Here is a 13,316-nt window from a genome sequence, read left to right as displayed (position 1 = left end):
GATCAATTGCGTTCACATCGCTCGGGCCTGCAGTAGAAGTACGCTTGTGGTTGGTGTCTTTTGGTTGTAGCGGCTAATCGGTGCCAATCGTAAGTTCTCGAGTCGACCCACGGAGTATTTAGACAAGTCTTGTGATCCTGTTTGTCAATTTCCCCTGGATACTACGTTGTTACGTGAAAACATGCAGATAATTTAAGTTATGATGGTAACTTATACACAGGGACCACACAGTCCCTTGAAGTGGTTCACAGTCTTTTGTGTGGGAGAGAGAAAAGAGCGTTATGGGGTTAAAGATTTGTTTGCCCGATGTTGTCTCAGCCACCGTATGTCCATACCAGACTATGTCTAAACCTCTTATAGAAGACTGCACACTGCCCCAGCTACTAAATTGTAATGGAAACGCAGCATAAAGTGAGCCTGGCCTACCAAAGAAAGCCCCAAGGAAGTGCGCCGGACTCTGATGAAAATATTCGTTGTGTCCAAATGGCGGTACTACAATTTCCGTATCAGTCCGTGACGTCATTGGGCCCAGAAAGAGTTTTTCACATTGACTAACATCGGGAAAAAAACATCTGTAAATCAGTGGATACTTTTTATTAAACTAAATAAACTACCCAGTATGGACTATTTTATAGCCCTTATTATAATCATTAGGTCCTTAAAGTTGTAAAATGCACTAAAAGCCGAATCTAGATTTATTTTCTGTCTCCATTCATTCCACTGAGCCAAGAGTGGGAGCTCAGGGGCGGGGCTTAAGGGGCGCATGCTCTGTGAGCGCACATCAGAGTCCTGCATCGGGTCGGGTATCCGCGGGTACCCGACGGGTGACCCGCAAAAAAGGTGATTTGCGGGTGGTATTTTTTCAAACGCTTTTTTCCGGGTTCGGTTCTGGGTAAAACAAAGATGATGCGGGTCCGGTTGCGGGTGTTGCATAATAAATATAAATAATAATAATAATTTTGTTTAATGTTTAAATCCTCAGACCTCTCCACCGCGGGACCGAGCATAATCATAACCTCTGCAGCGCATCTATCTGCTGCTGAGCGCGCCACATTCTGAATGGCTGAGGTGAAGCTCTCTCGCGGAGAATACAGCATTTTCAATAACTCTTCGTCAAGAGCGAAATCCAAAGTCTGGGAGTCTTTTGGTGTCATCCTAGATGGAGAAAATAACCAACGTCCCACGCTTTTTGAGCCAAATATGCAACTGCGTGTGTTAATAATTGCACGTTTTCACTGCTCATATATAGCCTATGCGGGTTCGGGTCGGGCTGCGGATCTTGTGCCGGCGGGTCGGGTCGGGTTGCGGAACTATTTGGTTATATGTGCGGGTAGCGGGGCGGGTTCGGTATTGCACGTCGCGGGTGCGGGGCGGGAGCGGGTCTTGAAAATCAGACCCGTGCAGGACTCTGGCGCACATATGGGTTCTTCTTCTCTGAAAACCAGGCATGATGGGTAATCTGTGACGTTTCGCTCTCTCAAAAGTTGGGCCATTTTGTCTTCCTGCGCCAATGAGCAGCTCTCATAGGAAAGAACGAGAGCCCGCCTCCGACGCTGTATCCAGTTCTTATTATACATCCATGGGCCTAACTTTACCATATTAAGCCGTGCGAGGCCCTGGCACATTTCCACTGCTTTCCGTCTTGTTGAGCAGCACATTATATTATAGCAGTGCACGGCTGAGGGTGTTGTTTTAAAGTTGGTTTGTCAATGAATTTGATATATACTGAATATATAATGCCATACGGTTTGAAAAGACTAACTAAAGACTTTGAGATCAACTTATTTTAACGGAATATTCAAACAGGCAGGGAGACAAAGCCATATGTAAAGAGAAGTGAAAAGGAAAATATTCTTTACTTTATTTTGTATAGCTATGAGCGTAATTGTTCATCCTCAGTCAATAGATAAATCCGTTCAATACTAATTCTAAGAAATTGGTCAAATCCTATAACTAGTTCTGTACTGGCTTTGACATACTATTGTTCAGCAATGCTGTAAATCGCCCCTCTACTAGCTTAGCCCCTGCTGGGACAATGCTCTATAGATTGAGCTGTTTGGTGGCAAGTAGTGGAAAATAGAAAACTCAAAAAAGCCAATGACATCAGAAAAGGGTCGATGAGGGTTGCGTGGACTGTGTGGTTTGTGTAGCAGGAAGCTGGTGATGAGTCAGGACAGGAAGTTGGTCGGTGCCGTTCATGAAGAAAGCCTCGAAGGCTGTCCGCTGCGATATGAGAAAGATGGGAGATCTTGTCCTCGTGTGACAAAAGTGCTTTTGTTTAACAACGGGGTCACAAGAACACAGTCAGGGTTTTGTCGCGGGGGAGAAGATGATAGAAACATGATAAAAACGGGGAAAGATTGGAGAGGAATGTGTGGGTTTCTCTGTGTCTGACTCAAAACCCTTAAGGCCAAGTTGGCTTGAGGAGTGACATCATGCTTTTTGGTATGTCCGACAGTTTTAGCTTTTTCTACGCTGACAACCAATTAGAATGATCACTGTGTGAAGCTTGTGATTGTATGTGAAGTTCTTAGAGCAAGTTTAAAGAAAGGATCCAAATCTATCTCCACACTGTTATGCAAGCAAAAATCCTTCTCACTTAGGATAGATGGTGGTCATCTTGGCTGCTGCGTATCCCGGCTTGCACGCTCCTTCGCTGAGGTTGCCATACTTGTACGCCAACTCCTGTGGCCTGCACATTAAAGAACAGAGGGAGCAATTAATCAGACACATCGTGATAACTGATTATCAATTACACTGACATATATCTAAGCCTCGAAAACGGAGCTTGTCAAACAACGTGCTCAAGAAAAAAACGGGTGGTTTAGGAAGTTGGAGGGCTCAGCATCACCTGTGTGTGGCAAGACAAAGCAGAGGGGCCTTGTTCAAATAATCACACAGGCGGTGCTAAAGCTAGAAACTCCCGATTACTAGCATGGTCATTAATAACCTGGTGAAGGCCATGAATCTAGTTCAAATAAACAGGGAGAAGGGGGAGAGTCCAAAGTCAGGGCACTGTGTGAGGCATTCCCCCTTTTAAATTGAATTGTCTTTTTGCCGCTTTTAATTGAACTACTTATGCACTGTAACTTTCATTCATGTATTTTATAGCTGTATTACTCTATATTAGCTTTGTTTATGTTTATTCTATTTTTATTGACGGTTTTTAAAAGCCATTTTGTAGTGATTTCGCGACACTTTTTGTTAAAGCTCTTGCTCTTAACGCTTTTCAATTTTGTAAAGCACTTTGAATTGCCTTTTGTTGAAGTTGCTATAAATAAATCGCCTTGCCATCTGAGTTGGCAGAGGGCTTGTGCACAAATTTGAAACTCTTCTGCACTAAATTTATATTTGTAAGTATGCTACAATAAAGCTTGGCCTTAAGTTGGTATGTGGTTTGTTAGGAATGAAGGTTATCAGCAGGAATTACAACTCACAAAAACTAATAAAGAGTTTTAAGATGGATTGCCCCATTTTACACATGTGCTCTAACGGAGTAATGAATGAGACTGTAGATATAATGTAAGGAGCCGTATTAGATAAACTGAAGCCATGTGAAAACCACCCTAACGTGTGTGCTGACAGTGCTTACAGTACGGTGTGCAGAGTGTGGACAGATGTGCCCTGTGAGAGTCGGGGTGGTGAGGGGAGCATTACGATTGTTGCCTGCATGCTAATGGGAGGGCTGGAGAGAAGGCCTTATCGTGGCAGTTTAGAGCCAGAGTGTCAAACCAATTCAGGGAATTATACACATATCAACAGACACACTGACACAATGACAGCTGGGTAATGACTCAACGTAGCATGTTCTCAGCCTGACAAACCACAGCCGATTTGGAATAAAGAGGGGGAAAAGACCGACCACATCTCAATTTCCACAAATCTTTCTATGTATTACTCAGAGCACAAATTAACCATGTGCATTTGTCACCAGGTTTTGGTTAGAACACCAATGAACTGATGTATGTTTATTTAAAAAAAAAAAAACTAAAGATTCATTGGTTGAAGGTTTACGTTTTCATGTTTCCAATCGATCAACTAGAAGTGGCATGAATAAGTATTCAGTGGAGCAAGCTGTTAAACAAATCCAAATTAATGGAGTCAAAGTACAACTGGGGATTCAACTGCTCTAAATATATTAGGTGATAAATATACCATATTTGAAATGGCAGAAAGGTTTTTATAGAAAGACATGTACTCACAGTTTTGTGTCCAGCTGCAGCAGAAAGCCCTGCTTATCATACACTGGAAAAGACAGACAGAGATAGATAGAAATTATCGCACAGATCTACAAAGATAGAAAGTACAGCATCTGAAAACGTTATATAGTCGGATCATTAGTACTGCTCATCCAATGTACATCGTTTTCAACTATCAGCTCATTGGCTGTAGTTGTAAACAACCTCTGCATCGCTCACAGGGGAAAACAAAATGGCGAATGTAAAAGAAAATAAAGCATTAGAATTAAGGATTTGTGAGGAAAGAAAAACAAGCGCGATTAGGGAGAAGCCAGCCAAAACAATCTGTTGAAAATAAAGTTAGAAAAAAACAAGTTAGAGATCACCTATAGACAACCAAAGGGGCGGCCAATAGGTGCCTGGTGAAGCGTTAAGGTAGAAGACAGAGAAGCACAAAGGTAAATATGTATGGAGAGATTAGAACGTTATTCTCAATGTTATCGATTGAGTATCTATGTCGTGTATTCTATAATGATACTTATAGATCAGAAAAGTGCTAACAAGTTATATGAATTTCTGTCAGTAAAATGCTGTGGTTAGCATGACGAAGGCTACGTTTAAGATGGGCATTAGTTGAAAGTAGGAAGAGCGTGGTATTACTCCTGTGGTTGCGGATCTTGTCTTCACAGAGAAGCTGGAGGAGAAAGATAAAGAAAAAGACAATGGGAATGCGTGACGGCTGGTTAGGGAAGGATCCAAGCACTGCCCTCCCTGGAGGATTGGGACTTAGCCATAGCAGCCAAGAAGAGCAAGAGTGTGTGTGTGTGTGTGTGTGTGTGTGTGTGTGTGTGTGTGTGTGTGTGTGTGTGTATGTATATACTATGTTTCTGTTGAGAAGCATAAAGCAGCCAGAGGGCCAAGCCGAGGCAGCAGCTTGGGAGAAATCAAAGCGGCAGGGTCCTAACCAGTAACACAAATGTTGTTGTGTGGAAACAGTATTATGCATCAAAACGCCTGCAGACTGCTTCACTTGCCAACCATTTTGTTACTGAGCCAGGACAACAGAGGGCAGTGTTGTATCACACTTCATGTGGAGAAAGAGCTGAGCAGATGTTGAGTTCCTCACTAGTAGTCAGATTTGACTTTGAATTATTTCCCCTGATAGTAACTGTTGGATGCAAATGGCTAGCTTTGCAAACCAAATGTGGCTGCTGAAGTATCGCAGGGTTTTAAAAGAGGTTTTGTTATTTTCTTTTAAAAGGTTGCGGGAGAATTAGATGAGTGGGGGTTCGGTTGGTGGGCCTGCAGATGTACCTGAGCCTACTATTCGTCCCCCGGTGATTTCCGTTTCCAACTCTGAAACACAAAATGGTCAGTTAGCACCGTTTGAGCTCAGCCTGTCATGGCAGCAATGGACTTGAAATTAAAGCCAACTGCAAATGTCCGACATTACAGAGAAAGAGGAGGAGATGGTAGAATTTAAATGGCAGCCCAGTAGGATTAAAGCTGCCAATTGTCAATCTTAATTCAAAGGTGGAAAGCCCAATGCAGGGGAAAATTAACCTCATTGTGTTTTTGAGATTATCATGGCAAACGTATATTGAAAGATTCCAATTAAGGTCAATGAGTGATTGAGCACTAAAATATCTTTGAATAAAATAAATATATTATAGTGGTGAGCAATTATAGGCTGCATGGTTGAGTTAGCAGAGATGTTTATTCCAAGCCGAATAAATTGTTTGACAGTCACCCAGTCATAAACGGGCAGGGTCTCAGTGCCTCTACCTGGAATTCTTTTCACTTCTGCCCCTTTAGTCAGGACTACAGTTGTCTCTTCTGCATCACTCTCTGAAAACAAAAGGGGGTTAAGTCACTGTGGAGATGTGGAAGCAACTATTAACCAAGACCAAAGAACTGAGAATATTATTTTAAAAAAGCAACAACATTGTCAGCAAAACAGACTGTGGCATCGCACAAAAACAAATGCACACAAAAGGCAGACAGAGACGAAGGAAACAAAATTTCAAAGGATTAATGCTGATCCTCCAATATCTGCCATCACAGTAGAGACATTCATGGAGAACTAGCTTTAAGAATCTGAAAGTAAACGAGTTTCTCACTTTTTTTGCAAAGAAGCTGTGGGAACCGCACTGTCAGACCCACAGCGAACGACTGTGACTTACTCTGAACATCCTAAAAGCCATGATTATTATGGTGAATTAAAATTGTTTTGAAACTGCTATTACTCTACATCCCCTTTTAGATGAATCATTTTACTTTCCTTTATCGAATAGATACAAACAAGAGCGTTAGCTTCAAACGAAACCCCACACAGGTATTAGAGGGGAAAAAAGACAAAAATGTCTCTCGCTTCAATCAAGACAATCAGAGGACAGCTACCACGTTGTTTATCCAGGATTACATATTGCAAAACTACAAAGCCCAGTCAGAAAACAGAGCAAGAACAAACATGACGGCATTCTTTTATTAAAAGCAGTAAGCACACACCCTCTCCGTGTGAGGGCTTCTGGCAGATCAAATCCCCCAATTAGGAAGTGTCAAACTCTGTTCCAGCTGAAACTGTATAGGCGTATCCCTGCTGACCACGAGAGAAGGTAATCCCTGATGTTGAAAACCAAGCTGGGGTCGGAAATAATTAGAGACTGCTCCCTAGGCAAATTCAGACATCACCACTGAAAATGGCATAAAGGAAAATACAGATTTGTTATAACCAACAACTGGTTTCTTTGTCATAACATCTCTATGAGCAAATTCATTGTTTTACTTTAGTCAAGTGTTTTAAGGCTTAAGTGAAGGGTTGAGCGTTGTGGCATGCAGCTTGGTTGGTCGAAGAAATGTAGTTCTCTCCCTGCAGGTGTTCATTTCAAGGGCAAACCCCAATGAGGTACTGTTCCTGTTACAACCTAAAAGCAAATTATTTTAAGCGACTATTGGGAGGCTCTGAATTCAAACGGAAGTGTGGTGCAACTGCATTGCACAACAACGCTTCTGTCAAAGGTTGAAGAAGTTAAATACAAGTGTTGGCCAATCTGTTTGGAACATCTGTGCAACAACGGGGGACAGGCTGAAAACAACATTTACATGTGTGAACAACTTTTCAGCTAACTCTTTAAACTGATGCTTTTCACCCACACTTGAACCATTAACACAATAAGAGAACGGTAACAATGATTGCCCTAAGAAATAAAAGATGGACCCAACGCAAGGTGAGTATACGACATTATGTTGCCCCTACGCCGTCCATATTTCTAAAACACAAAAACCTGTTATCACATGACCAAAATACAATGCTTCGTATGTTGTAACAAGTACATCGTTTTTAAAAACAGAGGCTTGAAACTCCATCTGCTCCATGAAAGCCATGAGATGTGGCGGAAAATTCTGGCAAATTGTTAGGAACAGCAACATTTTTCTGGTTAACATGATGACTTTATCTCAGCTATTTTAAACCTATCTCTGTAGCCTCCATCCCTTACAGTATGTATCAATACATTTAAATACTCTATTTAGTGTCCACTAACATATCTCTAACAAGGTCAACAATAATCTATGCCCTGCTGAACTGGAAAAGAGGATCAAATCTCTGTTTAATACTAGCAACATGAAAGCAGTTGTACAGTTGTATTGTAATTGCCTTCATTGACCATAAAAATAATCTGGCGGCAAATGAATGTTTGCTTCAATAACAACAACGTTCATGTCTGTGCGGACCGACATCATCGAACTGCTTCTACTTCTACATTTTAAATGCACACACAGCAATTGAGCAGGCTGTATTCATGTATTTCATTTTAGGGCTTTAATTATCATTTGAGTTGAATGAGACAGAAAAAAAGCCAGAGAACAAGGCAGATAAGAGGCTCTTGTGTGTCGGGCACAGAACATTTTGAAATTGTTTACTAAGAACCCTCCTAGCAGCTACAAATAATTACAACTAGTAGATAACTATATGTGTTGGGGAACACAAGAGGACCATTGTTGAAGAGACAAAAGATAAAGTGGACACAACACTGCAAGCTTACGAGAGACAAACACTGCAGCTGATAGAGGAATGGCCATGGTCACATGAACCTGCTCTGATATTGACATTCTAGAGCAGAGTCAACAGATAGCGTAAAACAAACGGACCATGGGAACACTGAATCTGATCTTTGGTTGAACACAAATACAGTAAAAGGGAACAGAATTCAGCGCTGATCTGATCTATAGATATAGAGGCCCTGATGGAATATCACTTTCCTTTGTACCCCAATTTCAATACCCAGATATTTCACCTGGATGTCATACTATAGTGCATCACAATCCTTTGTTTTCTGCTGCAAAGAAGACAGAAACTAAGAGGCCGATGAATAAGCAGATATGACGAGCAGGAGATAATCCTCTATATGTTCCATTTGTCTGTGGAGCGGTGACTGAGTCTCTACCATTACAATTGAAGAACGAGGAAAGGAGATCATCCAGATTTGATCCTCTCAGCGCTACAGCGTAGCTGACCATGGCAGAGGGTGCGAGAGAGCATCCACATTCTCCTCTTTCTCCTTTGACCTTTTTTAAGCCGAACATCTGGCACCACAGTAAGGGGAGAAAGCCAATATGTCCCACTGCAATCAAAGCTCCTCTCCTTTTGCTTTGTGCTATTGAAGCGCAAGTCAGAAAGAAATAAGCCCCATTATTTTCACATCAAAAGGTGAGTCAAGCTGTTATTCAAATAAACATACTGCTTCTCATATCAGTCCCATGCAGGTGACCATACAAGGTTGAAAGCATATTACTTCACTGCTAGGGAGTTATGCATGTTGATCATGCATTAAGAAAAAAATGGAAAGTGTGGCACTCGCAACATAAAACAAGAGCCTAGTTACAGAGACCTAGGTCACAGCTTGAGAAATCAGATATGAAACGCAGCCAAGGTCAGCTGACACGTACCTTCAGTGGTGCCGTATACAAAAAGAGGAGGCGTTTAAGTGATAAAGACAAATGCTATGTTAGAAAGAATCAACTATTCCAAAAAAAGTAGAAGTATATAAAAATAAAAAAGTTATAAAATAATTAAGTGATATTCCGACACATTTAAGTAAGGCAGTTTTCAAAAGCCATCCCAATGTGGACAAAGTTCATCACATGCCGGAACAGGCATAAAAAAAAACAGGGGGCAAAGAAAGAAACTATTTTGTTGTGTATGGAAAACGAGATTTAAACCGCTGCTTCAGGGCGCCCACACATTGTGACATGATTCATCCCTCTTCCTCTACCAACAGTTTGCAATTAAAGAAAGGCTTCTTACTTGAAATAGGCAAACATGTTAAGCACTGACTCATTATTTAAAACATATTCAGTGCTGGTTAAATAGCAATTTCAGACGGCAACATAGCACATCTGATTCTGATTGTTTTTTTGGACTTTCACACAGGTCTGTTATGGTGGAGCTCCATGTTCGAATATAACAGAATACTTCTACACACAGAGAAAATCCATGCTTGCATTCCTGGCATATAATATGAGGAGACATGTGCAGCCCTATTTCGACCACAGTGGGAACAATGATGGAGAAAAGTGATGAGTTGAAAAAAAGGTAATGACATCGATGAAGAAGAGCTTTCTCTGGAAGTTGTTTTGCAGTGTAATGTTTAGAAATGGTTACATGTACATACTGGTTAAGGGTGGGGGGGAAGTCTGGGCTCATTTGCACCCCTTAAGTTTATTTATTTATTTGTATTATATATACTATTGTGTATGTTCTTTCCCACTAGGACTATGTATGTCATTAAGTATGGTATTCCTGTCATGCTATGTTTTTTCTCTATTATTTCTTGTTGGCTGTTCTGTTTGTCTTCTATGTTGAAAAAGGGAAGCATGATTTCCACCCCAAAGAAGTCTGTACTATTGCTTACACTAAGTGCTTCTTCTCAATACAAATATTTGAAACATTTACATACTGGTTGCAATTTGGCACATGAAGTGTGTAGTGAACAATGATAGGCTTCAATAAAGAAACTGTTGAAGAACTTCAGAAGCTGTCTTCATGTCAAGTGACAAAATGCTCTCTCCTTGGCTTGACTGCTTCAGAAATCGGTTGTTTAAGCATCAATACATTGTGTCCTAACTTCCATGATCTTCAGTGTATGCTTAGACGATTTGAACACATTTGACCCTCACATGGGTTTGGTTACAAAGTCAATTGTCAGAGAAACTGGTCAAAAAAATGAAACATTGTCATGTAAGAGTTTAGGAACATGTAAGGAGTAATACACATGTCTGAATGGTGCTCATGATATAATACCAAAGACAATAGGCCACTGATAACTGGTTCTGCACAATACTGCATATTTGCATCACACATGTAAACAATACTGTATATTGACACATGCAGAAGTTGGGAAAGATACAGACCGCAGAGCAGTGGATATGTTTATCTGTCAGGCTACTACATACTGGTTAGGATTACAATGATTACCAAAAAAAAGCATGAAACTTTTGACAGAACACTGTCCATTTAGCTATGCCATCAACACTAATATTTGTGTTTTCTGTGCCAAAAGCTCTCCCTGAGAATGCTTTCATAGAAAATATATGGCACCGGCAAAGAGGTGTTAGAAATATTCTAGCCCCCTCTGGTGGAGTTTACCAGCTGTTTCAGGGTGCCCACACAGTGTGATGTAAACCAAACCCCTGTCATGTCGGTTATCACTTCTTAGTCAAATAGAACGGCCAGGTCTATCATCCGCAAACAGTTCTCAATATGAACTCAAACGCTCCGGATATCCAACATTACAAGGAAATCCAACTGACTCATAACCAACACCAGAAACACGTCATGGTTATTTTTAAATGCAATGCCAGAGGGCGTGCCTTTTTAGTATGTAATAAAGGGAACTGCAAAACAGAACCTTCACCATCTAAGCGTGGAAATCTCAAGATGTCATTGCCTACTCCTGTAGTATGCTATGCTGTCTCTAAGACAGTCAGCAAAGGTTTCCATCTCTTTGGTTAACTCATAGGTTTTCTTACTAAGCCGATTGCTAGGGCTGACAGTAGATTTCCATCAGTAAGACGACCTGCACAGGATGATTTTCAGTAGAGATAGAGCAACCCAACCGGCAAGAAAACCTGATTAACGCTCCCCACTACTTCCGGTTCTCTGGTGATGTGAATGATCAATATCAGAGACAGGTTTTGAGAAACACAGCATGACATACGGTCCAGCAGAAAGACTGTAGAATAAAACCAAATAAACAGGTGGAAATAGGCAGACGGTTAACAGGCAGTCAGCAGAGAGAAGCAAAACAGAGACAGGTGTCAAACACATTTGCTTAATAGTTTTTTTCCAGATGGATTATCAGGAGATGAGTCACATTACAAACAGTCATACTGGAGATGTCACTTACGAGGCTTCGGGCCCCATACGTGTAGATGCAGCTTCCCGGAGGAGTAGTAAATAAAGCCCAGGACCAGCGTGGGGCACAGGATGAACAGCGCCTTGTGTGTGGGCTTCATGGTCTTCATTATTCACATGTCACCATCCAGCTCATCACCTGAAGGACAAGAGAGTGCAGGGACATAGTATTGATACTAGGGATGGGAATTGAAAGCAAATGTATATTCGAATATTCAACCCCCAAAAAAACGGTTAACCGATTAACCGAAATGTACATATCCTATAAAAATAAAAAAATGTGGGGGAAAAATGTACAAAAAAAACAAATAATAATAATTTGGACAAATAAATAAATACATGTTCAAATAAGTATAGAAACCAAGTCGGCTTTGTCAAATGTATTGAACTGGTGATCACAGTTTGAACAGTTGACAGATAGGCCAACAGCTTTCATGCTTAAAACATAACTTGTTTTTTAAATTAAAGAGGGATCATACACAAACAACATAACCGGTTAGGGTAACGTAACTCGATTACAACCGAGATCAACAACCGATAACAGGGCCAATGCAGAGAATGCAGCTATTCAATACTCATTCTTGTTTAAGAATATGAGCATGTCTACATGCTCAGGGGAGAGGCGGGTGCGGAGGCGATTCACAATCAGGCCAGCTGTAGAGAAGACCCTCTCAGCTGGAATTTGGGGAGAAGATGAGGTTTGAGTCTGCGTGTAGGGAGGGGCAGCAGCCATATCATTAGCTAGAACTAGCTAGATCTGATGGATTTGGACATAAACGCGAGTAAAGTATAACCGGACGCAAGAGAGAGAGAGATCAGCACCTGCAGCTCTGCCCGCTGTGAGGGTCCGGTGAGCGGAGCAAAACACACCTTTAGACCTAACACATTTAGCTATGGCACTGTCGTATACATTGAATTATTCCATTTGATAATATGTAATCAACTTAGGCACCCCTCCCAAAAAAAAAATATATTCNCTACCTGACCGGAGTCACGCTGTGTTCTGTTTACAAGTAGTTCCAGCAAACATCCACTGATAAACTGCGATGTTAACAACCTCATGATAACCTCATTGGTTTCACATTTAGGCCCAATCCCAAACCACTCCCTCGACCCTACCCCTCATGTGGACGGAGGTGAACTCCTCTGTAGCACACTCGCAGCTCAACTGAGACTCCCTCCTGTCAGATGGAGGAAGTAAATACAGGCGCAACTTTGGGACGGGCTCCGCCTCTCTCGGCATGAGAACAGAAAGTGCCGTAACTGTATGTAACAACGGTTTCAAATCAGCATCTCTTTGACAACAAATAAAAGGAATAACTAAAATAAAACTCCAAACATCTTTCATTGTGTTTCAAAGCTCTTTTAGTTTTAAACCTGATGTTTATAAGCTTCTTAGTTTTTGCAACGGTCTGTAAATATACACAAGTTTATAATAAAATGCACACATTTACCTTTTTCTAGACTGAACTGAGCTGCAACATAATACAGACAGGTAATAATCAACAGAATCACAAGGACATTATATGGCTCCACTCACCCATAAGTTACGTTTTTATTTACAGTTTGGAAGTCTCAAATATACACTCTAAATCCATATCAATAGCGATGTATCACAAAAATAGCTCTCATCCTTATTATTGTGTAACGTTAACTATAATATACTAGCTTGAACTCCAAAATGGATATCCTCATTTCACCACTTCCACCCACTACAATCACAC

The 13,316-nt window shown here is 41.1% G+C and overlaps 1 protein-coding gene across 6 annotated transcripts in view; it reads right to left on the bottom strand.

Annotated features, from left to right (window-relative positions):
• Positions 1 to 13,316, bottom strand: part of st3gal3b (ST3 beta-galactoside alpha-2,3-sialyltransferase 3b) — an 84,300-nt gene that overhangs the window by 67,532 nt on the left and 3,452 nt on the right. For 4 of the 6 annotated variants that reach the window (XM_010793645.1, XM_010793644.1, XM_010793646.1 and 1 more), the window contains 5 exons: positions 11,585 to 11,731; positions 5,964 to 6,026; positions 5,493 to 5,534; positions 4,203 to 4,245; positions 2,600 to 2,692 (listed from right to left, as the gene is read on the bottom strand). In XM_010793645.1, coding sequence (XP_010791947.1) covers positions 2,600 to 2,692; positions 4,203 to 4,245; positions 5,493 to 5,534; positions 5,964 to 6,026; positions 11,585 to 11,702 — 359 coding nt within the window. In that variant the 5' untranslated portion in view covers positions 11,703 to 11,731. The remainder of the gene's footprint in view (positions 1 to 2,599; positions 2,693 to 4,202; positions 4,246 to 5,492; positions 5,535 to 5,963; positions 6,027 to 11,584; positions 11,732 to 13,316) is intronic. The other 2 variants (XM_010793648.1, XM_010793649.1) reach the window with 2 other exon arrangements.

The sequence above is a fragment of the Notothenia coriiceps genome, unplaced genomic scaffold, assembly GCF_000735185.1.
Source record: "Notothenia coriiceps isolate Sejong01 unplaced genomic scaffold, NC01 NC01_scaffold00037244, whole genome shotgun sequence".
NCBI classification, from domain to species: Eukaryota; Metazoa; Chordata; class Actinopteri; order Perciformes; family Nototheniidae; genus Notothenia; species Notothenia coriiceps.
The sequence above is the reverse complement of the archived record's forward strand: the minus strand, read 5'-3'. Positions and strand labels throughout refer to the sequence as shown.